At 42.8% G+C, this 22,999-nt stretch overlaps 2 protein-coding genes and 1 pseudogene across 3 annotated transcripts; 2 read left to right on the top strand and 1 right to left on the bottom strand.

Moving 5' to 3' along the window:
- The first annotated feature begins 11,136 nt into the window (after positions 1-11,136).
- LOC109943960 (uncharacterized) lies at positions 11,137-12,950 on the top strand (annotated as a pseudogene). The gene is made up of 4 exons (XR_002267081.3): positions 11,137-12,160; positions 12,249-12,348; positions 12,473-12,538; positions 12,624-12,950. The product of XR_002267081.3 is annotated as an uncharacterized protein (transcript).
- Positions 12,951-13,910: 960 nt separating this feature from the next.
- On the top strand, positions 13,911-15,533 carry LOC103648405 (uncharacterized). Its single transcript, XM_020548142.2, has 3 exons — positions 13,911-14,067; positions 14,678-14,739; positions 15,056-15,533. Exons 1-3 carry the CDS (start codon positions 13,926-13,928, stop codon positions 15,206-15,208), a joined length of 357 nt encoding a protein of 118 aa, XP_020403731.1. The 5' UTR covers positions 13,911-13,925; the 3' UTR covers positions 15,209-15,533.
- Positions 15,534-15,596: 63 nt separating this feature from the next.
- LOC103648406 (uncharacterized) lies at positions 15,597-18,111 on the bottom strand. Its single transcript, XM_023301597.2, has 5 exons — positions 17,986-18,111; positions 17,521-17,700; positions 16,279-16,350; positions 15,982-16,202; positions 15,597-15,897 (listed from the first exon to the last, which is right to left on the bottom strand). Exons 1-5 carry the CDS (start codon positions 18,109-18,111, stop codon positions 15,795-15,797), a joined length of 702 nt encoding a protein of 233 aa, XP_023157365.2. The 3' UTR covers positions 15,597-15,794.
- Between the last annotated feature and the right edge of the window lie 4,888 nt (positions 18,112-22,999).

Raw genomic sequence — 22,999 nt, forward strand, 5'->3', positions numbered from 1 at the left:
GCTCCTGAATACTCCTTAATCGAGGGCTAGAGTGAGGAACCATGCGATGATCTAGATTGTTCACCATGACAATGAGCACCCATAGTCTAAATAATGAAATCTAGGGCATCAAGGCCGTCACCAACATTGAGATTGTCATGCATGACATCGAGCATTTTGCAAATGGCTCAAGCATGGACTTCACCAATCATATCGCACAAGCCAAGTACAACAAGTACTTGCTAAAGTATTACTTATGGGAAGATTCGACAAGTATTACTAAATAATGTATTGCCTTGAAAAATAGTTTGTAGCCGAGCAAGCTAAGGGTAAGCACAAGAAGGCGCTATTGAATAATAAGCCCGCTAAGAGAGATTACCATGATCATGACGAGATCCCAAATTGCGATGATGTCATGGTCATCTTTGTTGGCTCCAAAGCCTATGAAGGCATGCAACAACAAAATCTGTCCACAGTGGCGGAGGACGGATAAAAATTTTGGTATGACTCTACTTCGTATAATATTTAGCACACAAACCAATTAAATTGCAAAATAAAAATGCACAAACATATATAAAAGTAGAACATTGTCAAATGAGAATAAATTGTTAAGAAACATGTGCGCGATAAAAAAATAAATAATACAATGTTATATTGATAATTTTGCTAGATAAGTCTTGGAGACCTAGACAATTCACTAGTAGAAAAGAGCTCAAAGCCTGCGGCACCCATAAATTATCACTGGCGGTTTCAGTTATCACGCGCCAGTAAAAAAAACAAGGTGGACCCGACTTAGGAACCGCCAGTGGAAACCTATTTCCACTGGCGGTTATCTTAACACAACCGCCAGTGGAAATAGGGTATTTCCACTGGCGGTTCTGTTACACCAACCGCCAGTGGAAACCTATTTCCACTGGCGGTTGGTGTAACAGAACCGCCAGTGTAAAGACCCTATTTACACTGGCGGTTGTGTTAAGATAACCGCCAGTGGAAATATTTTTCCACTGGCGGTTTTTCAAACCAACCGCCAGTGAACTGTCTGTTATAAATACCCATCTTCCCCGCGACAGTGAACTGTATGCTCGCAGCCAGCTTCCATTGGAGGCGATTTTGGAGGTCCAGATTTCACAAAAATATAAGGGGGGAGGTTTTGGTCTTCATTTCTTGGAAGAAGGTGGATAAGAAAGGTTGGTTTATGTTTCTTTGTCAATTTTTGTTCATTCTTGCTCAATTTTAGCCACATTTTGGATCTAGGGTTTCACATGTGAGAGAGAAGAGTATAGATTGGTAATTTTCTCTATTTTCTCAAATGAGGTTGCATAAGATGGTTAGTTTTTGTCTATTCCCTCTCTTTTTCATGTTTAGTTGCTTAATGAATGGTGAATGTGTTGTATGGAAGATTAGTTTAATTATGTTTCAATTGTTAGTTATTGTTTATTTTTTGCTCAATTTTAACTACATTTTGAAACTAGGCTTTCACCATATGTTAAAGATAGGTTTGGGTATTAATTTTTTTTTGTTTATTAGTTGCTAGGAAAGTTTGGCTTATGTTTCTTTTGCCAAATTTTGTTTATTTTTCCTCCATTTTAGCCACATTTTTGGATATAGGGTTTCACCATGTGTTTTATGTTACTTTTTTACAGGTGGTGATGGAGAGGACATCCTGGATGTATAACTTATCAAGGCTAGATCCATCATACATATCCGAGGTCCATAGGTTTATTGATGTCGCTACGAACCATGCTTGGAGAATAAAGACAAAACACATATATTGTCCATGCATGGACTGCAAAAATGCTGCTGTATTTAATGACACAGAACAAATCATATCTCATCTGGTATGCCGAGGATTTATGAAGGATTACACAATTTGGACAAAGCATGGAGAGGGTAGCTCTTCGCCTTATACGACTGGAAACCCTGAGAACATCGACGACAGATTTCAGTTCGTTCATGAGACACACCAACCTCTTCCACAGAGCGAACATGTAGTGCAAAATGTTACTGATCATGGTTACGCTGGAGGAAATGAACATGATAGACCTCATGTTCTGCCAAGTGTTATGGATGAGGAAGATGCAGAGTTGCTAGAGGCAATGTTGCGTCGTCATACAGATCAATCGATGTTCTTAATGAAAGGTATGGAGTCCCTAAAGAAGGCAGCAGAAGAGCCTTTGTACGACGAGTCTAAGGGTTGTACCAAAGAGTTCACGACGCTCCGGTCTGTGCTAAAGCTGTTGATGTTAAAAGCTAAATATGGTGTGTCTGATGCTGGCTTCGATGCGTTCTTGAGTATTATCGCAGACATGCTTCCAAAGGAGAACAATGTGCCTGCTAACACGTACTATGCAAAGAAACTAATCAGTCCGCTCACTATGGGTGTGGAGAAGATCCACGCGTGTAGAAATCACTGTATCCTTTATCGAGGTGATGATTATAAAGACTTGGAGAGCTGCCCAAAGTGCGGTGCAAGTAGGTACAAGACGAATAAAGACTATCGAGAGGACGAAGAGTGTGTTGCATCCGTGTCTAAAGGGAAGAAGCGAAAGAAAGCCCAAAAAAAGACTTCAAAATCCACGAGCAAAGAAAAAGAAGAAGTAGACTATTATGCGCTCAAAAAGATTCCTGCTTTGGTGATGTGGTACCTCCCCGTCGTCGATCGATTGAGGTGTTTGTTCGCTAATCCTGAGGATGCCAGACTTATGAGCTGGCATGCTTCTGATGAGCACAAAAACGATGGGAAGCTTCGACATCCAGCCGATGGGAAGCAGTGGCAAGATTTCAATGACAACCACCGAGACTTTGCCGATGAACCGAGAAATGTTAGGTTCGCACTGAGTACTGATGGAATGAACCCATTTGCTGAGAGGAGCAGCAAGCATAGCACATGGCCGGTGATCCTCACCATATACAACCTTCCTCCATGGTTGATGCAGAAACGGAAGTACATTTTGCTAACCATCCTTATTTCTGGACCTACACAACCTGGAGTTGACATGGATGTATTTTTGGAGCCCTTAATGGAGGATATGAAAATATTGTGGGAAACGGGTGTTCAAATGTTGGATGAGTATCGTAAAGGTTCATTCACGCTGAGAGCAATTCTTTTTGTTACGATCAACGATTACCCTGCTCTCTTCACATTATCAGGCCAGTTTAAGGGAAAGGTTGGTTGCACAGTATGCATTGATGGAACTGCTTACGTATCCCTTGCTGCATCTAGGAAGATAGTTTACATGAGGCACAGACGCTTTTTATTGGAAGGACACAGGTACCGCATGCGAAAGATGGATAAGTACTTCGACAATAATGGTGAACTACATTCTACTGCTCCATCGGGTAACAATAGAGGTCATAGAGTTTTTGAAATAGTCAGGAATATCAAGTTTGTTTTTGGGAAGAAGACAAAAGACGGAAAAACAAGGAAGGATGTCAAACCAGCTTCGGGGGCTATATTCAAGAAGAAGTCTATTTTCTTCGAGTACTTGCCTTACTGGAAAGAGTTAGATGTGCGGCATGCGATCGATGGTATGCACGTTCAGAAGAACGTGTTTGAAAGCATAATGGGCACCTTGCTAGACATAAAGGGCAAAACAAAAGAAGGGCTCAATTCACGCATGGACTTGGTAGATTTAGGCATAAAAAAGGAACTACATCCCGTTCTTCAAGAAAATGGGAAGTACCATCTCCCAGCAGCAAGCTACAATCTCAATGTAGATGAGAAACATGCGATGTGTGTTTGGCTCAAGAATTTGAAAGTCCCATCCGGATTCTGCTCTAGCATACGGAGTATTGTGTCAATGAAAGACCTGACAATCACCAACTACAACTCACATGATTGCCATGTCATGCTGACTACATTCCTACCTATTGCCATCAGGGCTATAAATCCTTTGTTTTTAAAGATGGCAATCACACGGTTGTGCTACTTTTTCAACAGGATTTCACAAAAGGTAATTGGCCGTGATGAGTTGGCATCTCTTCAGGAATTCGCAGTGGAGACAATATCACAGTTTGAGATGTGTTTCCCTCCATCGTTCTTTGATATTATGGTGCACCTTGTGGTGCACTTGGTGCCACAAATAGAGGCATTGGGTCCTATGTACTTGCATGAAATGTGGACGTATGAACGTTTCATGTCAATACTGAATGGCTATGTATCAACCCGTGCTCGTCCCGAGGCATCCATGATAGAGGGGTACTGTACCGAAGAGGCCATTGAGTCCGGAGCTCCATTCTGCAATAGTATCCTAAAAGACCAGGTTGCAATAGGTCTGCCTCCGTCACGACACGAGGGTAGACTGTATGGAAGCGGGAGGATGGGACGGAAATCTTTCATCCCACCGGATTACGATATAGTACTTGAGGCACATCAGAGCATCCTACATCAGCTAACAATAATGGAGCCATTTATCCAACAACACATCAATGAGCTTCGCGAGCAAAATCCTGGGCATACGGATGATTGGGTAATGAAGCAACATAAGCAGCGGTTCAACACATGGCTAATGGTGAAGGACATTCCACGTGGAGAAACAATAGAAGAACAAACCATCAAGGGCTTGGCATCTGGACCATCACGCCAGGTCACAACATGGCAAACCTATGACATTAGTGGATTCACATTTTGTACCAAGTCCAAGGACAAAAAGAGCATGTCACAAAACAGTGGTGTTCGATGCGAAGCCATAGATGATGAAACTGGTGAGATTATTACATATTTTGGCTTTATTGAGGACATATGGGAACTAGACTATGGTACATTTCAGATCTCGGTTTTCCGATGTCAATGGGTTGAAGACAAACATGTCACGGTAGACAACTATGGGGTCAGAGTTCTTGATCTAAGTAAGGTAGGTTACAAAGATGACCCATGGATCCTTGCTAATCGTGCTGCACAGGTCTTCTATGCTGAACATATCATTTCTAACAATGAGAAGAAAAGCACCGACAAACCGAAGCATGTAGTTTTTCCTGGAAAACAACAAGCTATAGGAGTTGATGGTGTATCTGATTTAGAGGATTTTAACCAGTTCAATGACATGTCTCTTTTCATAGACCATCCAACCAAGATAAGGAACGTTGAGCGAAGCATCCCACGCAATTCGATGCCCTGGGTACGCCACGATGGACAAGGCAGAACAATAGCTCCCTAGATTATATAGTTGTCATGTAATTGATTATTGTTAGGACATGTCATGTAATTGATTATTGTTAGCGACAAACCGAAACATGTAATTTTACACGACTTTCTAGAGAGGAGAGAGAGAGGATAGAGAGAGAGAGGAGAGAGAGAGGATAGAGAGAGAGGAGAGAGAGAGGAGAGAGAGAGGAGAGAGAGAGGAGAGAGAGAGGATAGAGAGGAGAGAGAGAGGATAGAGAGAGAGAGAGAGGAGAGAGAGAGGAGAGAGAGAGAGGAGAGAGAGGAGAGAGAGAGGAGAGAGAGAGGAGAGAGAGAGGATAGAGAGGATAGAGAGAGAGAGGATAGAGAGGAGAGAGAGAGGATAGAGAGAGGAGAGAGAGAGGATAGAGAGAGGATAGAGGAGAGAGAGGAGCTAGGGAGAGGAGAGAGAGGAGAGAGAGAGGGAGAGGGGAGAGAGAGGGAAGAGAGAGGAGGGAGAGGGAAGAGAGAGGAGAGAGAGGAGAGAGAGGGGAGAGAGAGAGAAGTAATATATAAATATATATATTATGTATACTAAATATATATATTTATCTATACTACCTATTAAGGCTCTAAGGGGTAGGCTGCCTCCCCTGGTTCTGCCTTCGGTGAATCTGCACCGTCCGATCGCTTCGGTAAATCTACACCGTCCCGCCCACGCCCACGATCGTCCCCCCCGCCTCCCCCACCCCGCGTGAGCCGCTCCCTCCGCTCCCTGACGATGGCGACATGGCATCGTGGCTGCAGCCGCCCGTGTACTCCGTGATGCACCCTTGCAACCACCGCCCCGCGTCCAGATCGCGTCGCCCCACAGCACCCAGAAACAACCACCCTTGCGTCTATAGACCATAGCCCAAACCCTAGAGCGCCCGCGCCAACGGCAACTAGCAGATCTCGCGGCGCTAATCGAGGGCATGGGCCATGCCGTCACCGACGATAAGGTGTCATGCATGATGGAGGAGGTCGACGCCGACGGCGAAGGCTGCATCAACCTGCCCGTGTTCGCCGCGCTCATGGAGTCTGCGTCCGCTGCCGCCGCCGTCGAGGATGACGTGGACCACGCCTTCATGGTCTTCTACACCGACGACAACGACCTCATCACGCTCGCTGAGCTCGCGTGTGTCCTGCGTAGCCTTGGGGGAGCCTGCCACCGTCGCCCACATCTTACACCCAGCACCACTCCTCTTGGTACGGAACCGTGTAATTTTGTAATGCCTGCCATCTCCTGGGTTCTTGCATCTAACATGGTCTTGGGCATGTTTGGTTAGGGTTCTTGGTGATTTGTGTAGTTGTGCTTGGTGTGCGATTCTTTAATGATGATGCGTTCTTGCCTGTTCTTGGTGGGTAAAAATGTTGGCATTTCACCTTGTTTAATTGCTTCTTAGTTCATGCAGTCTCGATGTAAATGTGGTGTGGTTTAGTTTAGGGAGATCTTCACTAATCACTACATAGTGCAGCAGTGGGCTGTTAATTTGATATGCACTTCCATGGTTCAGAGGGTTGCAGTGTTAGTTGTCGCAAATTGCTCCCAATTTGTTCTGGATGTGGTCCCAACTCTGTGTAATATTCTGTAATCTAAGGAAAAAGTGGTACAATTGTTCCCCTATCTAACTGAGAACATTTTGACCGTTCTGCATGAAGTTGCCAGCCCGCAGTATTAATTTGGTATATTCAATTTGATTGTGTAGATGCTGGCAGCTAGAGGAAATGCATAGTTCAAAATGGAAGGCCATGGAAAAAGTCGAGGATTGAAATGAAATGAGGTAATGTTTTTTCTGCTTCTCAGAGTGTCACTGATTCATCTGTAAAAGATGTCAAGAATTAAAATGGATGAATTCTAGCTATGCAGGTGATTTTTTAGAGTTCTTGCATCTCCTCGGGTGTAGTTTATCTCGGTTGTGTATCCACAAATGTTGTTTACACCAATTCCTGTACAAGCTGACATTATGACTTATGTTTTGCATTCAAGGGGAGCGCAAATGACGCAAAGCATGCTGACTTGTACACGATGCTAAACAAGCAAAGCTCCAGAGGGCAGAATGGCAGTGGCGTCACAGGTAGTTCTGGGTACTCCTGTCTATTTGATATATTTTTTCTTCGATTTAGGGTCTTAGCTTAACATTAATCTGGAGCATTGACATAACTATGGAAGTTTGAATTCATGGTCAGATGGCAAATCCCACAGCCCCCTACTTACGAGAATGGAAAACATGCATATCCAAATTAGTCATCAGAATTCCCTTTGGCTCATCTGTGCATTATGGTGGTCGGGAATTCTACAGCAGAACTTTACAGTGGTCGATTACTCAGCAGGTATAACCTTTTTTCTCCTATCAATTTTTGAATATATGTCGGTAGCCGATTTGATATACATCAATAAAAATCGCCCCTTTGTATTCCGAAGCAAAATAACAAGCTTACATGCTCTTACTAATATTGTCCCTGTTCTTACAGCCACGATTTCATGGCCAACGTTCAGACGGGCTCCGGGAAGCCGATGACCTTCTACTTCCCCATCACCGGCATCGTCATGCAGCCTGCTAGAATGCCATAGCGAGGCGGGAGCATGAGGATGAGGACCGCATACCCATCTGCCCTCATACTCTTCCCACGAGAGAGCTCTCCATGCAGGTCATTCTCTCGCTTGATTGCTTGTTTCTACATCTCTTGCTTTTTTCTAAGGATGCTTTGGAAGTTCCATGCATGTGGTGGTTGGTTGGTAATATTACTCTGTTCTTTTTTACGCTACAAATTCATGAAGAGACGAGGAAATTGTCGTATCAGACTGGTGTTAGGGTAGTTGTCGCTTATGGTGGAGTGTCGATTACTCAACAGGTACAGCCTCCTTTTCTCCTATCATTTTTGAATACATGCCGGTAGCTGATTTGATATTGTTTATTGTATTGATTGATAGGCTACTGGTAGCCTTTAGTAGCTTGATTAGTTTTGTGAAAGAGTTTGTTTGGCATATATATGGCTTCATCATTTTTGTTTTCATTTTTCCCACAATCATTTTATAGGTATTTCAACAATATTATGTTCATCAATAATAGCACTTCATTCCATTTTGTTGCAATTGGCTTGTGGCTTTTTTATTTCAGTGAAACAATAATAAAGCATCAAGTTATCCAGAAAATTACTAATCATTTCTTTTCATCTGTAGTGATAGATGTACAAGTACCCATATTATAATATGAAGCCAAATTTAGAAGTTTTTTTGCTGAAATACCTATATAATAACTATGGGAAAAATGAAAAAAATGATGAAGCCATATATATACCAAATAACAGAGAAACCTTAACATGCTTATGGAGGCACATTGTACCATACTGAATTTATTGTCTCATATAAGGATCTTGCAGCCATAACCCACATGTTTATTTTTCAAACATAGAAAACTAGGATTGATAGCAAGCGTTAAAAACAATTGCATTTGCATATTCCCCTGACTGTCATGCGAGTATGGTGCTGGACCAACCACTAAAATGAAGGGGAAAGGTTATGTGCAAACAAAATGAACAGGGGAAAACATGAGGAGGGAACATGGGATGAGCCCTGGTTGCAGTGAAAAGCAAAGCAGGCTACCATGGTAGAAAAAGTGAACAGACAATGCAGCCTTTGGTATATTCAGAAATAATAAAATTCACTCTTTCATTAGTAGAAAAACCAGACATGGCCAACATAATCAATACAGTCAAGTCCCAGGTTGAAATCTTCCTTTTCTTAAGAATCAGTGAGGTTTTAGGGTAATCTCAGTGAGCCATATGCCATGTTTTCTTATGATGATTTTGCATGTCGAAAACACAAAACAATTTGAAGTTGTGTAATCTTCACATGACTAGGTCGATATTTATCCCCAAACTGGTACCTATTACGTTGGTTAAAGTTTGGTTATGCTTGGATTTAAAATAACACGATGAGATCTGCTCTTGTAGATAGGCTACGATTTGTTACTGACACATTTTTTGCTACTGGCTTCTAGGAAACAGCCCACAAGATTGGTGTGGTGATAGCCAAATCTTCAGGCGGTTTCAAACCATGGCTGCGTAAAAAGCTATTGTTGATTCTGCTAGAGAGCAATACTTGAGTTCTGAATTAGTCCAAATGCCTGTTCGTATATATCTCCAGGATCACATGTAATCTTCTCCTTTTTTTCCTTTTTCTTTTCCTCCATACGTCGAGCAAGATTGTTTTTGTAGTTAATATTCGTCTTGTTGTGAAGGGTGCGGACGTGGCAAGACTCTTTGATCTTGTGTTCTGATGCTTCTCTACTTGATACTTACTCATCTCTCTCGTCATCTATACTTTATGGTGCACATCATCATCATATGTTCATGTATGAGAGAATAATACCTTTTTGATGTGGATTCTGATTCCTGAGTACATACGAGAGTTGGAAACCTACAACGAGAAGATGTGAATGTGATGTTGCATATCTGCTAGCTATACCTCATCTTGGAATAGGCACAGATCAAGCGCCTCCACCTGAGCGACTGGGGATTACTAATGAAGAATCAGGTGTGTACAACGATAAGTTTATATTCATATAATATCCTTTTATTTTTCATAAATCTGCTTTTGATGCATGAAAAATATGATAGCTGCTCTTTGTTCCTATTTTTTGAAGCCAAGTTAAGCATTATTTTGAATGAATATTGATGTCACCTTTAAGAGATTATATGTTGCGGCCTAATAATATACAATATAAAGGCTAGGTGTTTTTTGCTTTTAGTTTCGTTTCAAAACAAAGCAATGAGTTTTTTTCATTTTGCCTAACATGTAGGAGCACATGTTTGAAAAAGGTAAATCGGAGAGGGAGAAGAGAACCAGGAAAGGGAAGATGTTCATTAGCAAAGTATTGTCCACTTTATAGTAATGCTTAGTGCACAGCGCATCTGATATTTTGGGATAAGTGTTGACACACCTACAAAAATAACGATGACGGGTTAATTGATGATCCACTTGTTTCTTCAGGCACTTGGAGAACCAGTTCTGTTGGGTGCAGTTTATAGTCGCACATGATGGTTACTATACCTTGATAGCAGGGAATCATCAATCAGGAAGCGAAGGCAACAACTAATTAAAATGGTGAGCAATCTCAGGCTTCTGGTCCTTAAACTATGTGTTTTGTAATGACTTCTTTGGAACTTCTAGAAGTCAGCTGGATGAATAAATATAAAGTGAGCATCACTAAGCCGTGAGCATCACCAAGCTGTGAGCATCACCAAGACTTCGTAATGGGTTTATTTACTTTTTCTATAGAAGCATCACCAAGCTTTCCTTAATATTATGACTATCTTTATATGTGTAGTGATGTTAATTGCAGGGTCCATTAAGTGTAGAATAGTGCTAAATCTATACTACTCTATTAAGATAGTAGCGTCAGCGTCCACACCCTTCATGCCCCCGCCTGACCCCTCACCCTCCCACGCGCGCGCATGGAAGCAGCCCGCAGCCCCCGCCGTGCCCCTCCCCCCACGACCGCACATGCACCATCCCCCGCCGCCCCCGCCCCCGCCCCGGATCTCGCCCCCGCCCGCGGATCCCGCGCTGGCTCTGTGCGGGAGTGCTGCCGGGCTCCTGCGCCATGGCCGCGGCCACGCTGCTCCTGGGATCCGCCGCCGCCTTGCCGCGTCCCGGTTTCGCGGCTACAACGCCGTTCGCGTCCCAATGGAGACGTCGCCAGGTACGCGCCCATACGGGCACTCACCCACCTCCTCATTCACTCCCGGGGCCGGTGACTGTCGTCGTCATCGTGAGGTTTGCCCCACCCTCCAATCTCGCTGCAATCCCTGCTCTCTCCCGCCCGGATTGCCGCAATCCGCGTCCGACTGTCTATGGAAGGGGTGAATCCCTCTCGTTTCGCCGCATGCTCTCCTCCGCCCTTCACTCAGATCACCGGCACCGCCCCTCGATCCGCGTCCGCGCTGTCCATGGAAGGGGCGAATCCCACTCGTGTCGCCGCAATCCCTCTCGATCCGCGTCCCATCCGCGTCCGCGCTGTCCATGGAAGCTAAATTGATGAATCTATATGTTTTAGTTTCCATTTCCTAAACATAACTAAGAAGCTTATCCAGGGAAATCATTTTAGCTTTTTGCTGCTCCTTATGTGCTTTAGATTCAGCAAGACAATTCAAACTTTGCAAGTTTTGGAAGACTAATACCTAACTTTTTGGTAACTCGAATGAAACATGCACATACAGATCACCCTGATTACACGATTAATGGAGAGGAGGTACATGGGGTGGGGTCCTAGAACATACTGTAATGTATCAGGAGATGGCGGCGAGCTAGGTACTGGAGCGGCGGGGACTAAAGCTCTAGCGGCATGAAGATGTTTACTTGGTCAGGCTTTCTCTTCCCAGAACTGTAGAAGTCAATCAGACACTCCCTAAAGAAACATCAAAATCCAACAAGTAATGGGAGAAAGCATGTCAGTAGTACATAACTCCATTAAACTACATCCCGTTATTACTATATATTTATAAAAAAATTGTCGGATCTCATCCAAGCTGAGCTTCTCAGGTCAGTCACCATGATTTCCATCTAATTTGAGTATTTATTTCGTCAAAAGGTACTAATTATAAGGTACAAACTAAAGAAATCAGCAAACTTTCATGTAAAGTCTGGAATTACTCACTGAATCTAAATGCTCTACCAATGTTTTGAGGAGAAAGTCATCACACCAAGTTACCAAACTTGATGCAATTAATTATAGTTTGTACCTTATAATTGTTCATTGCAATGGGATGGATGCATGATTGTCCACTATTAGTTTGATTTTGGTAGCTCACTAGAGTTATGTTCATGGACTGTTGGAAGTAATATTAATTAGGATTTTGTATTGTATTATCTCTGCCCACTAACTTTTTTGTTTAGTGTATTATATAATTCATTTCTTTTACAGGTGCAATGAATCATGGCGACTGGCCAACTTTTCTCTAAAACTACCCAAGCATTATTCTACAATTACAAGCAACTTCCCATCCAACAGATGCTTGATTTAGACTTCCTTTGTGGTACACATCGACTCTTCATTCTTTGTTAACATGGTTGAGTGGCATTCCTGACTTACTTATTCTTTATCGACTCTATGCTTCTTTATAGGGAGAGAAACACCTCCTGTGCTTGAATAACAATCCTGGTTCTTATGATTTTTAGAAACTTTTCTTTGGACAAGTGAAATTGCTATTCCAGTTCATCCCACGTAAGTTCTGTAGGTCCTCGTATCTAGCATTTGATTGGCCAAAAAAATTGTTCTGGCTTTGGTGTTGACCATGCTATTTGATTGCTAGCACAACATGGTATATTTACTTATGTATCTTTTGTAGTATTAAAGTTGTCTATAGTGCACACCCAACAGCTGATGTATTTATCAACTTTGCATCCTTCCGAAGGTTAGCCATTATTTCCATTTTGCTTTTGTGAAAGAGCACATGATCTTGGATAACTAGAAGTTAACTATATTGGAGGCTTTTGCAGTGTTGCTATGTCTTCAATGTCAGCTTTGATGTGGCCAACAATAAGGGTTGTGGCCATTATCGTTAGTGTGTTTCTGAATCAGATGTCGAGTAGCTAATTTGTTATGTGTCTGCTAATAACAAGGTAAGGACTACTTAACCAACTGTTTTAAGAAAAAAATAGATGGTTCATTTACAAGTTGTCATCCGAACAATACATTTCCATATATAGGATTATATCCATGTATACAAGTTTATAAAAAACTTTTGGTTCATCGAAGACAATGTTATTGGCACACTCCATGTCATCTGCATATTGTCCCTTATTTTTAGTAAATAGTTTAAATACTGTTTGTAGGTTATCATCGGACCTGCAACAATTGGAGGAATTCAAGCGGGTGCTTTCAAGATTGGTGATACCACTTGAACCATTGTTTACATAATTCAGTGTAAGCTTTGCAAAAAGCACTAACAGCTGTTGTGCCATCTCTAGGACTAGCTTTTTATTTCATTCAGACCATTGGACGGGTTGTGCCATCTCTGGGATGAGCACTAACATCAGTTGTTTCCCTTGTTCTAGAAATGCTGTCGAGAAGGGAGAAGGCAACAAACTTCAAACCAGACTATGATATTGATATCCATATGAAGGTGAGGCTGTTACAGATAATATATATAAAGAGCATTATGTGCTTCACAAAAAAAATATTTATGAAAGTAAAAAATAGGAAGGTTTCAACACTTAATGTGGACTGTTATAAACTTCTCTAGGTCCTAGCTATGAGTGTGCAAGAATCCAGTATTCTTACAGGCTACAAAATGAAGGTACATTTTGCTACATCTTACACAAGAATGAGTTTTTTAAAAACAAAACAAGAATCTGAGATCTCATGCCTGCTGCTCTCTCTATATACAGTGCTGATACGGTGGTAGGAAATGAGATGATGAGGGGTATTTTTGGTGGTCAACGAAAGTGTGTCACAACAGGTACAGACAATGATCGAAATACAAATACGCGAACTCAGTTCATGTTAACGAGGGAGATGCATATTTGTCACAGTTTTACATGTTATTTAGCCTTTTCTTGTAGAGCTCCAGGTGCAGAGTCTAATTGGTGCTCCTTTTCCTCTCAGTAGTGCAGATTACAATGTCCATACCAAGATCAGCTGGGAATGCTGAAAGATGTGCTTTCATTATTGCACTCTGAAAGTTATGCATACATGACTCATGGTACAATTATATAGGTACTAGGATTTATCTCCCACCAACCCATTTAATTTTCGTTATTTTTTATTGCACATGCTTATCATTACATGTACTAAAACTGATGAATAATAGCTTCGACTATAATATCTGTAACTCATCCTTTTCTTTTTTGAAGGTTCGCACTATTAAAGTGGAAAAGAGGATCAATGAGATTGTGAACCGCTTGAATAAGACAAAGGTGGAACGGAAACCTGATTTAAAGGGTATGTCACATTTATTTGAAAGCATTTCTGTCGTCATTTTTATGTCAGCAACTCAGCATTCTATAATGAACATGGTTAAGTATTTTTCTTTTTATTTTTGGGATTCATAATGTGAGTTTTTATCTCACAAAGAAAGTGAGGATGTAATGTCTAGGCTTTGTTTGGTGGAGCTGTAGCTTTTCCAAAAGCACCTCCTGAAGAAGCTTTCGGGAAAAGCTTGGGAAGCTGCTCCTTGAAAGCTTCTCTGCTTTTAGTACAACAAAGTGCTGCTTTTATCAGCTTGAAGAAGCTGCTGCCCTGTTTGGGGGAGCCTCTAGCTTTTTGAGCTTTCTGTAGAAGCGAAAGCTGCCAGAAGCTCCCCAAATAGGGCCTTAGATCATTACGATTTTGCAGAATCTAGATGCGCAAAAGGATGTTATCATGATAACAAGATTTTTGAGAATCGTGAAAATGTTTGCGTATATGTTGGTATCTGTTTGGTCTATGAATAAAAGGCATGGTTGATGGATTATCGTTTTCAACTGAATGATAAATTTGACGCGTTGGCTTGTCGCATGTGCACTTCAGTCCTGTTATTTGAGTCAATAATCATCACATCGTTTCCTGCCAGCTGAAAGAGAGGCTATTAGTGCTGCTGAAAAGGCAGAAAGAAAGGCACAGCTTAGAGACAAGGTAAAGATATTTCTAATGCTATACCAGCCGTGTTTTCTTGTGTTGCCATGTGCTGGTTATGTAGAAATCAAAGATCTAACTTGTTTGTATTTCTAGAGCATATCAAATTATATTTATGGGCAGCAAACTGGTTGTAACGGATCTTGTAGGAACCAAATATTTATGTAGTTGATTCTATTGTAATAAATTTTCTAGGGCATATCAAATTATAAATAGGATGTTGGTACTACCTGATAAAATAACTGAACTGCTGAACTTTTGATAGTTAGAATATTGACATAACAGATCACTGGATTCTGTTTTTCTTCTGTTTCAGAAACGTAGGGAAGAGATGGAGAGGCTTGACAAAGAGAAGCAGGCTGATATCAGGAGCTACAAGGGTCTAATGGTCCAAGAGAAGATGACTTCCAACAAACAAATCGCTTCTGGCAGCAAGACCCTGCAGGAACTTGAAGAAGACTTCATGTGAGGGGTGGACATTATAAATGCCATGCTGAAGATTTCCTTGAACTGTTTCTGTCGAAGACAGAAGGGGTACCACAGGCTTGTGAGATACTGGATCTAAATGACTCATGGGCAGGCCATGGTCTGTTATTATCTCCTCTTGCTGTTGTGGTCTATGTAAACCTTGTTTACTTGCTGAAAAAACAACGGTTCATGCTCCGTGTGTTCAAATAATATTGTAGTGTTAAGTAACTGCTCCGTGTTGATGATTTGCTGGTGTTTCGTGATTGCTGCAGACATAGAAATCGTATATAGTTCAAATGATTTGAATTGAATCATTTTTATTTTTATTTGGAACACGGATTTTTTGTTCCAAAAGAATCATATAAAAATATTTACCTGTCACGGAGCAGTTACTTAACACTACAATATTATTTGAACACACCACTGCTTATGTACATCATTATTGAGCGAATTCACAACATTATGTACGATGTAACGGCCACAGACTCGCAGTATACGGGTCTCCCGGATATTGAAGCCAGTTGTGATAAAATGTTCAAACAGATACAACAGTTCATTGGCCATGAGTTTTGCCAATCCAGCAAGCGCTAATTCGCATCAGCTGGGCCGTGGTAGTTTCTCCTCCTCAGCTGCGATTCTGGGGCAGGTTGCTGAAGGTAAATCTTGGTAGGGTCATTTGGGTCAACATACCTGCGCATATATATCCACTAACATGAGTCCACAGCAGATAAACCAATAGCCAGGAGAAGAAGTTGCTAGACTGTGAGCACATACGCATGACGCATCATATCATCGACAGGAGTCTGCGCGGCTTGCAGAGGATCCACACGCGGTGCCATGTTAGCAGCAGACTGGGCTTCAAACTCATTGTAGCGCCGCACAGATGCAGTCAGGTTAAGGAAGAGAGGAACGAAAGTACCACAGCCGCCTTCCTTGAACAAGATCTTGAAGGTGTGAGTTGAGTACAGGGCCCTGTTCTGATTGTCTGGAACGACCTGCATTGGAACATTCGATGTTAGTGACCAACCATGTCATATATGTATTCTCTACCAAGCATTCTGTCATACTCACTGGTTCAACGAATCCAGAGATGTTGTTGCAGTGAAATATGGGCTGATTGAACTTCTCACCATGCACAAACAACTGCAGAGGTAAGCAAGAAAGAGCAATTAGACTGATATTGTGAAGAAACCATTTCTTAGAACCCCCAACATGTAATGTAACCTTGAATCAGGCAAAAGCACCTAGGGATTTTTTTTAAAGAGAGAACCCCGCACCTAAGCACCTAACAAAATGTGTTGGCAAACGTGACACACGGTAGACGCTACAACCACCAACAATCACCATATAAATTAGACACACTATATCGGTAGACAAAATATTCCGCTACTCGATACTCACCTAGAGCCTAAAGGGCAGTGACACTGTAGCAGCCCACAAGCTCAACAAAAGGCAGGTTGCAAGCTAAGGAAGCAACAAGGGCTTCTAAATAAGGAAGTGTCATACCGGTTGCAATTTCATTTAGAAAAGCATGTGCTGAAATCCCACATTGCACTGATATATAAACAATTTTTGCTAATAGAACACATCAATCATTCAAGAAACATCATATTGCTTGAGCACCACCTTGATGAATGCTTGATTGCTACAATATTCTCGAATGCCTTTTGGATCTCAGTAATGACATTAACCATGCATAGCAATATAATATGTGATATTAGCAGACACCTCTTTTTAACGAAAGCCCTTTATAGCTAACTAGACTGCCTTTCTTTTTAGTTTTTACTCTTTTAGTTCATTCCATTTCTTCAGTTCGCTTGGCTAGCAATATACTACGTTCACCTAAATTCTGATTGAGCACACATAAGCATTTGTCTTGTAGGTTGTGCTTTGCCTCCAGGCACTTTGGACAGGATCGGAGAGACTATTTTTCTTTGTAATAACATAGATCAAACAATTTTTTTAAGAAAATTGCAGTAAAGCTTAAGAAATGGGTCAATAATACAAGTCATCACGACACAAAGATAATATGGTGGAATTAGCATATGCTGGGGACCTTTTCCTATAACAGCATTACATACTAGACAAGGGTGAACCTCCACATGTGCAAAATCACAAGCTAACAAAAACATGAGTAGAAATTTTATGCTGATTATTAGTGATTATCGTATCATGGGTCTGTCAACGGTGTTGGTGCCATTGCACTTTTTTCCTATCCTTTTTTGTTCTGTGCTTTTGCCCTTGCATTTTGTTCAAATTATATAAGACTGAGAGCAGAAATAAAGAACCAACTTTCAGAACGGCATTACTTACCAGTGGCATATCAAAAGCAAAGAAGTTGCCAACAGGCTTGCTGGCAACAAACACCATCCTTATATTGGACAGGTAAATTGTGCCTTTTGTTTTCACATGACCTCCAGGAGCTCTGATTGATAATAACAAGAGAAGCAGCAGCAGTAAGAAAATATGGTTAGATATGTTTGCGGAGAGCAACTATTAAAAATGAAGCTTCCAATATAAGCATAGGTAATGGGCGAATGAGAAGGCAAATGATGTTCAATCTTAGAACTTATTAGTGACAAAAAAACTATTTTACTACTGATTTTTTACTGCTGTTGTAACATATGAAAGATTAATTTGGCTAGACAGTCCCCCCTTCCTCATATAACACCTGATTCTCCAACATTGTCTAAATAAGCAAATAGATGAGGTCATAAAGATCATAAATTAAACTTAAATTGTAGTAATATAATTGCAAAAACATATCGATGAACCAACCAGATTCGTCGCCAAACAAAGGGGCGGTGGCCGGAAGAATGGCCATCCTAGGCAGGACTTGCTCGGAGGAGAACCCTCCGAGGGCTCAATTCCGGCCGGCCACCACGCCACCTCTAGCGTGCCCATCCCGAACCACCCTCGATGTTGGGCCGACACCACGTCCCCTTCGATCCATTATATTTGACTAATTTCTGCCTCAAAAAACTAAAAAACTAGAGATGTTTATGTTTTTGACTCATCTTCAATTGACAAGGTGAGTGTCCCTGCGTCACAGGTCCAAGTTTCTCTTCGATATCATCCCGGACAGCTCGCATATATGTTATCCCCTATCTCATAACTATATAACACATGTGTGCATATATAAGTTATCGAGATATTATATGTCCCCGTTGCAACGCACGGGCACTGACCTAGTATATTTAATATGTACAAAAATTTATATACTTAATGTATGAATATACAATAAAAAATAATATACTAAAAACATTTCTACTGGCGGTTGACAATGAAAACCGCCAGTAGAAATCATTTCTACTGGCGGTTGACAATGAAAACCGCCAGTAGAAATGATTTCTACTGGCGGTTGTCATAGAGAACCGCCAGTAGAAATGGCCTCCACAGTCTGTGGATGGTATTTCTACTGGCGGTTCTCTATGACAACCGCCAGTAGAAATGATTTCTACTGGCGGTTTTCATTGTCAACCGCCAGTAGAAATATCTCCTATATAAAGGAGCGCGCGCGGGGCCGAAAAATTCGCTAAGTCTCTGGCGCCCTGTCTTTCCATCTTCCCGCCGTCAGGCTGCCGAATTTTCGCCCCGGCGATCTTCCTCCGTGCGCCGCCGTCGTCCACGCCGTCGTCCCCGCGCCGTAGGTGAGTTCTTCTCTCTCTCTCTCTCCCTTTCTTCGTTCGCTCGGGCTCGGTCTAGGAGTGAGAGGGAAGAGAGAGGAGGGCGCGCGCCGCCGCCGCCGCCGCGCGCACGGGCGCACGCCGCCGCCGCGCGCACGCGGGCGCCGCCGCCGTCTCTGCATAGAGTGAGAGAGAGGAGGGGCGCGCCGCCGCCGCCGAGAGGGAGGAAGAGAGAGGAAGGAGAGGGAGAGGGAAGAGAGAGGAGGGGCGCGCCGCCGCCGCCGAGAGGGAGGAAGAGAGAGGAAGGAGAGGGAGAGGGAAGAGAGAGGAGGGAGAGGGAGAGAGATAGAGGGAGGGAGAGGAGGGTGAGAGAGAGAGAGGAGGGAGAGGAGAGAGATAGAGAGAGGGAGAGAGATAGAGGGAGAGGAGAGAGATAGAGGGAGGGAGAGGAGGGTGAGAGAGAGAGAGGAGGGAGAGGAGAGAGATAGAGAGAGGGAGAGAGATAGAGGGAGGGAGAGGAGGGTGAGAGAGAGAGAGGAGGGAGAGGAGAGAGATAGAGAGAGGGAGAGAGATAGAGGGAGAGGAGATAGATAGAGGGAGGGAGAGGAGGGAGAGGAGAGAGATAGTTAGAGGAGGGAGAGGAGAGAGAGGAGGGAGACATATGTGTGTTCATATGTGTTCAATATATATATGTGTTCATATGTGTTCAAATGTATGTGTTCAATATATATGTGTGTTCATATGTGTTCAAATGTATGTGTTCAATATATATATGTGTGTTCATATGTGTTCAAATGTATGTTCAATATATACATTGTAATTTTATCCGTCACAACTCGATAATATACATATCCGATCCGATCCGAATTCGATCTGAACTCGATAATTTCCGTACGACTCTCCCTCTCTCCCTCTCTATACGTCCTATGCGACTCTCCCTCTCTCCCTCTCCTCGTCCTATACGACTCTCCCTCTCTCCTTCTCTATACGTAACTCGATAATATCCATACGATTCTCCCTCTCTCCCTCTTTATACGTCCTATGCGACTCTCTCCCCGTCCTACACGATACTATACGACTATACGATACGTCCTATACGATACGTCCTATGTGACTCTCTCCCTCTTTAGGGTTAAGGGTTCGGGTTTTGGGTTAAGGGTTAGGGTTAGGGTTAGGGTTAGGGTTAGGGTTAAGGGTTCGGGTTTTGGGTTAAGGGTTCGGGTTTTGGGTTAGGGTTAGGGTTCGGGTTAAGGGTTCGGGTTTTGGGTTAGGGTTAGGGTTAAGGGTTTTGGGTTAGGGTTAAGGGTTATAGTTAGGGTTAAGGGTTATAGTTAGGGTTAGAGTTTAGGGTTAAGGGTTCGGGTTAATATGCTTACGTTAATATGTGTTAATATGTATTTAATTATTGCTTATGTATTTGTATATATATAGCTCAATGAGTTCTCCGATCAAGGACCAAGATTTAGTGCCCGAGCACATGGACAAGAGTGTTGCTAAAGAAAAATCCAGCAGTGAAGGATATGAATCGCCTAGCGACCCTTTTCCTACCACTAGCATAGATAGGGCCGCTCTCCGTGAGTTGCAACGTGACCCTACTTATGATCCACGAGAAGCTGAGGTAAAAGTACGCATCTTTAGCTTCGTATGTGTACCCTACTGATTTCACATGCATGATCTCTTGTGCATTTTATTACATGAATAGGAGGTCATGTCTGAATTTCGTGCGATACTCGAAGAAGCCGTGGCACGAAACGAAGACGTACCGGAGCCGACCCAAGACGCACCGGAACAGACCAAGACAACAACCGAGACGTCAAGGAAAAGGAAGCAGAGCGATCGAAAAAGAGGTGACAGGGGGCTGAACAAGTTTCCCGACAAAACATACAAAATCTCAGACGTGAGCCCGAAAGGTCAGCCCCTTGCTCCAGAAGAGGCACTACCTAAGTTCCGGAATGCACTTGGGTTTTTAGTTAGAGATAATCTTGACATAACAATACGACAGTGGAGAGATGTGTCAGATGATGTCAAGAATCAAATATGGAATAAGCTATTAATGAGGTTCGTTCTGCCTCGGGGTTCAGAAGAACTCGTGAAGGAATACACGATGAAGCAGCTTGCGATAAATTTCCGAAACTGGAGGTCTGAGATGAACACAAAGTTTGCAAAGAAAGGTCTGGACCCGACCAAAAAATATAAAATCTCAGCAGGTCAGTGGGCAGTATTTTTAGAGCAGAGGAGCAGCCCTGATTTCATATCTATAAGTGAGGCAAATTCTGAACTATCAAAGAAGAACAAGTACCGCCACCACCTAGGCACAGGTGGTTACAAGCGTCAGGTTCCTAAATGGAGACAAGAAGACGCCGAGAAGAAGGCCGCAGGGTTGCCGACGCTGTCCGAGCAACTTGGTGAAAGGGCGGCAAATTGGCTCCGTGCTAGAAAACCAAGGGAAACCGAGACCGGTGTATCTTTTGATGATCCCATTGTCGAAGAAGCGGCAAAAAACATATATACAATGGCAGCTAAGCAGAGCGAAGGAACTTTTAAGCCACAAAGGGAAAGAGACATCCTAACGGCTGGTCTCGGTAACCCTGAGCATCCTGGCCGTGTACGAGGAATCTCGTCTAAGGAAGGATGGAAGGAAGGATTCGGACAACAGTGGGAAGGTCTGTACAGGAAACGTGATCGATACAAGCAAGAGATGGCAGATTATTTTAAGTTGGAGGCCAAGAAAGAGTTCAAAGCCATGATGTCTCAAATGCTATCGAATCCTCCTCCAGAATTGATGCAACAGTTGGCGAGTGCGATGTCTGTTCAACAGATGACCACTCCACAGCTACAAATAATTCCAGCAGCTCAACCGCCGGCTTCCACAGATTGTACGACATTACCAAGCTCTGTTGCTTCAACGGGAAATAAGGACCGTTATCCAGTTGATGACATCACAAGGCCTGTGGCGTGCACACTGGTTATAAGATATGGTATTAACAATAAACGTACAAAGATAGTAGCCACAGGCCTTGCGATCCCAGGACGCAAGTACCATGGAAACGATATTCCAGATGATTATTGCAAAGTAGAAGTGACGACGGTCGTCCAAGGATACGAGGACGACATGCTAGACATCCCTGGGCCCGAAGATATCGAGAAACTTGGACAAGCTATTAAGAATTTTATCCTTTGGCCTCGAAGGGATGTCGAATTGCTTGATTTGTCGAATTCGTCGCAGGCGTCGCAGGCCCAACCGTCTCCGCCTTCTCAAATTGCTGTTCCTATTGTACATCCATCCTCACCTCTTCAAACTTCACATGCTGCTCCTCATCCTTTTTCTGACCCACCGTCTCCGCCACAAGCATCACCATTCAGGGCTCCACCACCTTCTCCTCCCCATCCTCTTGGTGACCCACTGTCTACGCCACCATCAAGGGATCCACCTTCTCCACAGCCATCAAACGATCCACGGCCATCAAAGAAATCTAAACTTCCTATACCAAAATTGGTGTCCCCGTATCAGAAAAAGAAGAGTAAAGCTACTACTGCTGGCACAGTTAGGTTTTTGAAAGGGATTGGACGGAGCCTCACGTCACAAACTGTTGATTTGGCCGAGCACGAGGAGTCTGCAAAAAAGGCTGAGGCAACGGCCGCAAAGATAAAGAAGCCAACTAAGGCAGATTACAAAAACGTGCCTAAAAAATATGTGCCGGGAAGACCTCTGCTACCTCTTGACAAACTAAGAAAGGTCCCGGCTGGTGTTAAAAGGTTGCATGACTGGTACATGCGGGCATCATCGGTTGGCATCGACACAATCAGTGTGCATATACCAGACCATGCTTTTATTGGTTCGAACCAAAAGGCCGTTGTTACATTCGAGGACATGTGGTTAATGATGAACCTTCAGAGACTCGACGTGCAACTTGTAACGATGTTTGCATTGTAAGTGTCGCTCATACTTCCACATATGTGTGTTATTATTAGTGAGCTGTATAAAATTTCAATATCTGACATGCACGTGTGACTTGCAGAATGCAACATGATCAGCAGGAGATTCTTTACGGTACCAAGCCCAATGCTAGTGCCAGTAAAAGGGTTGGGTATCTCAACCCAATACTTATATCCGAGGAAAGCCACACTTTTAGAATCGGGAAAGACAACGATGAAATAAGGGGAAA

The sequence above is a fragment of the Zea mays genome, chromosome 2 (assembly GCF_902167145.1).
Source record: "Zea mays cultivar B73 chromosome 2, Zm-B73-REFERENCE-NAM-5.0, whole genome shotgun sequence".
Taxonomy (NCBI): Eukaryota; Viridiplantae; Streptophyta; class Magnoliopsida; order Poales; family Poaceae; genus Zea; species Zea mays.

Coding starts and splice junctions, on each gene's coding strand:
- LOC103648405 (XM_020548142.2), top strand. CDS start 13,926: ATGAATAATAGCTTCGACTATAATATCTGTAACTCATCCTTTTCTTTT. Junction 14,068..14,677: donor ACGGAAACCTGATTTAAAGG/GTATGTCACATT, acceptor GTTTCCTGCCAG/CTGAAAGAGAGGCTATTAGT. Junction 14,740..15,055: donor AGGCACAGCTTAGAGACAAG/GTAAAGATATTT, acceptor CTTCTGTTTCAG/AAACGTAGGGAAGAGATGGA.
- LOC103648406 (XM_023301597.2), bottom strand. CDS start 18,111: ATGGGCACGCTAGAGGTGGCGTGGTGGCCGGCCGGAATTGAGCCCTCG. Junction 17,701..17,985: donor TTTGTTTGGCGACGAATCTG/GTTGGTTCATCG, acceptor CATTTTTAATAG/TTGCTCTCCGCAAACATATC. Junction 16,351..17,520: donor TTGCTTTTGATATGCCACTG/GTAAGTAATGCC, acceptor TTACCTCTGCAG/TTGTTTGTGCATGGTGAGAA.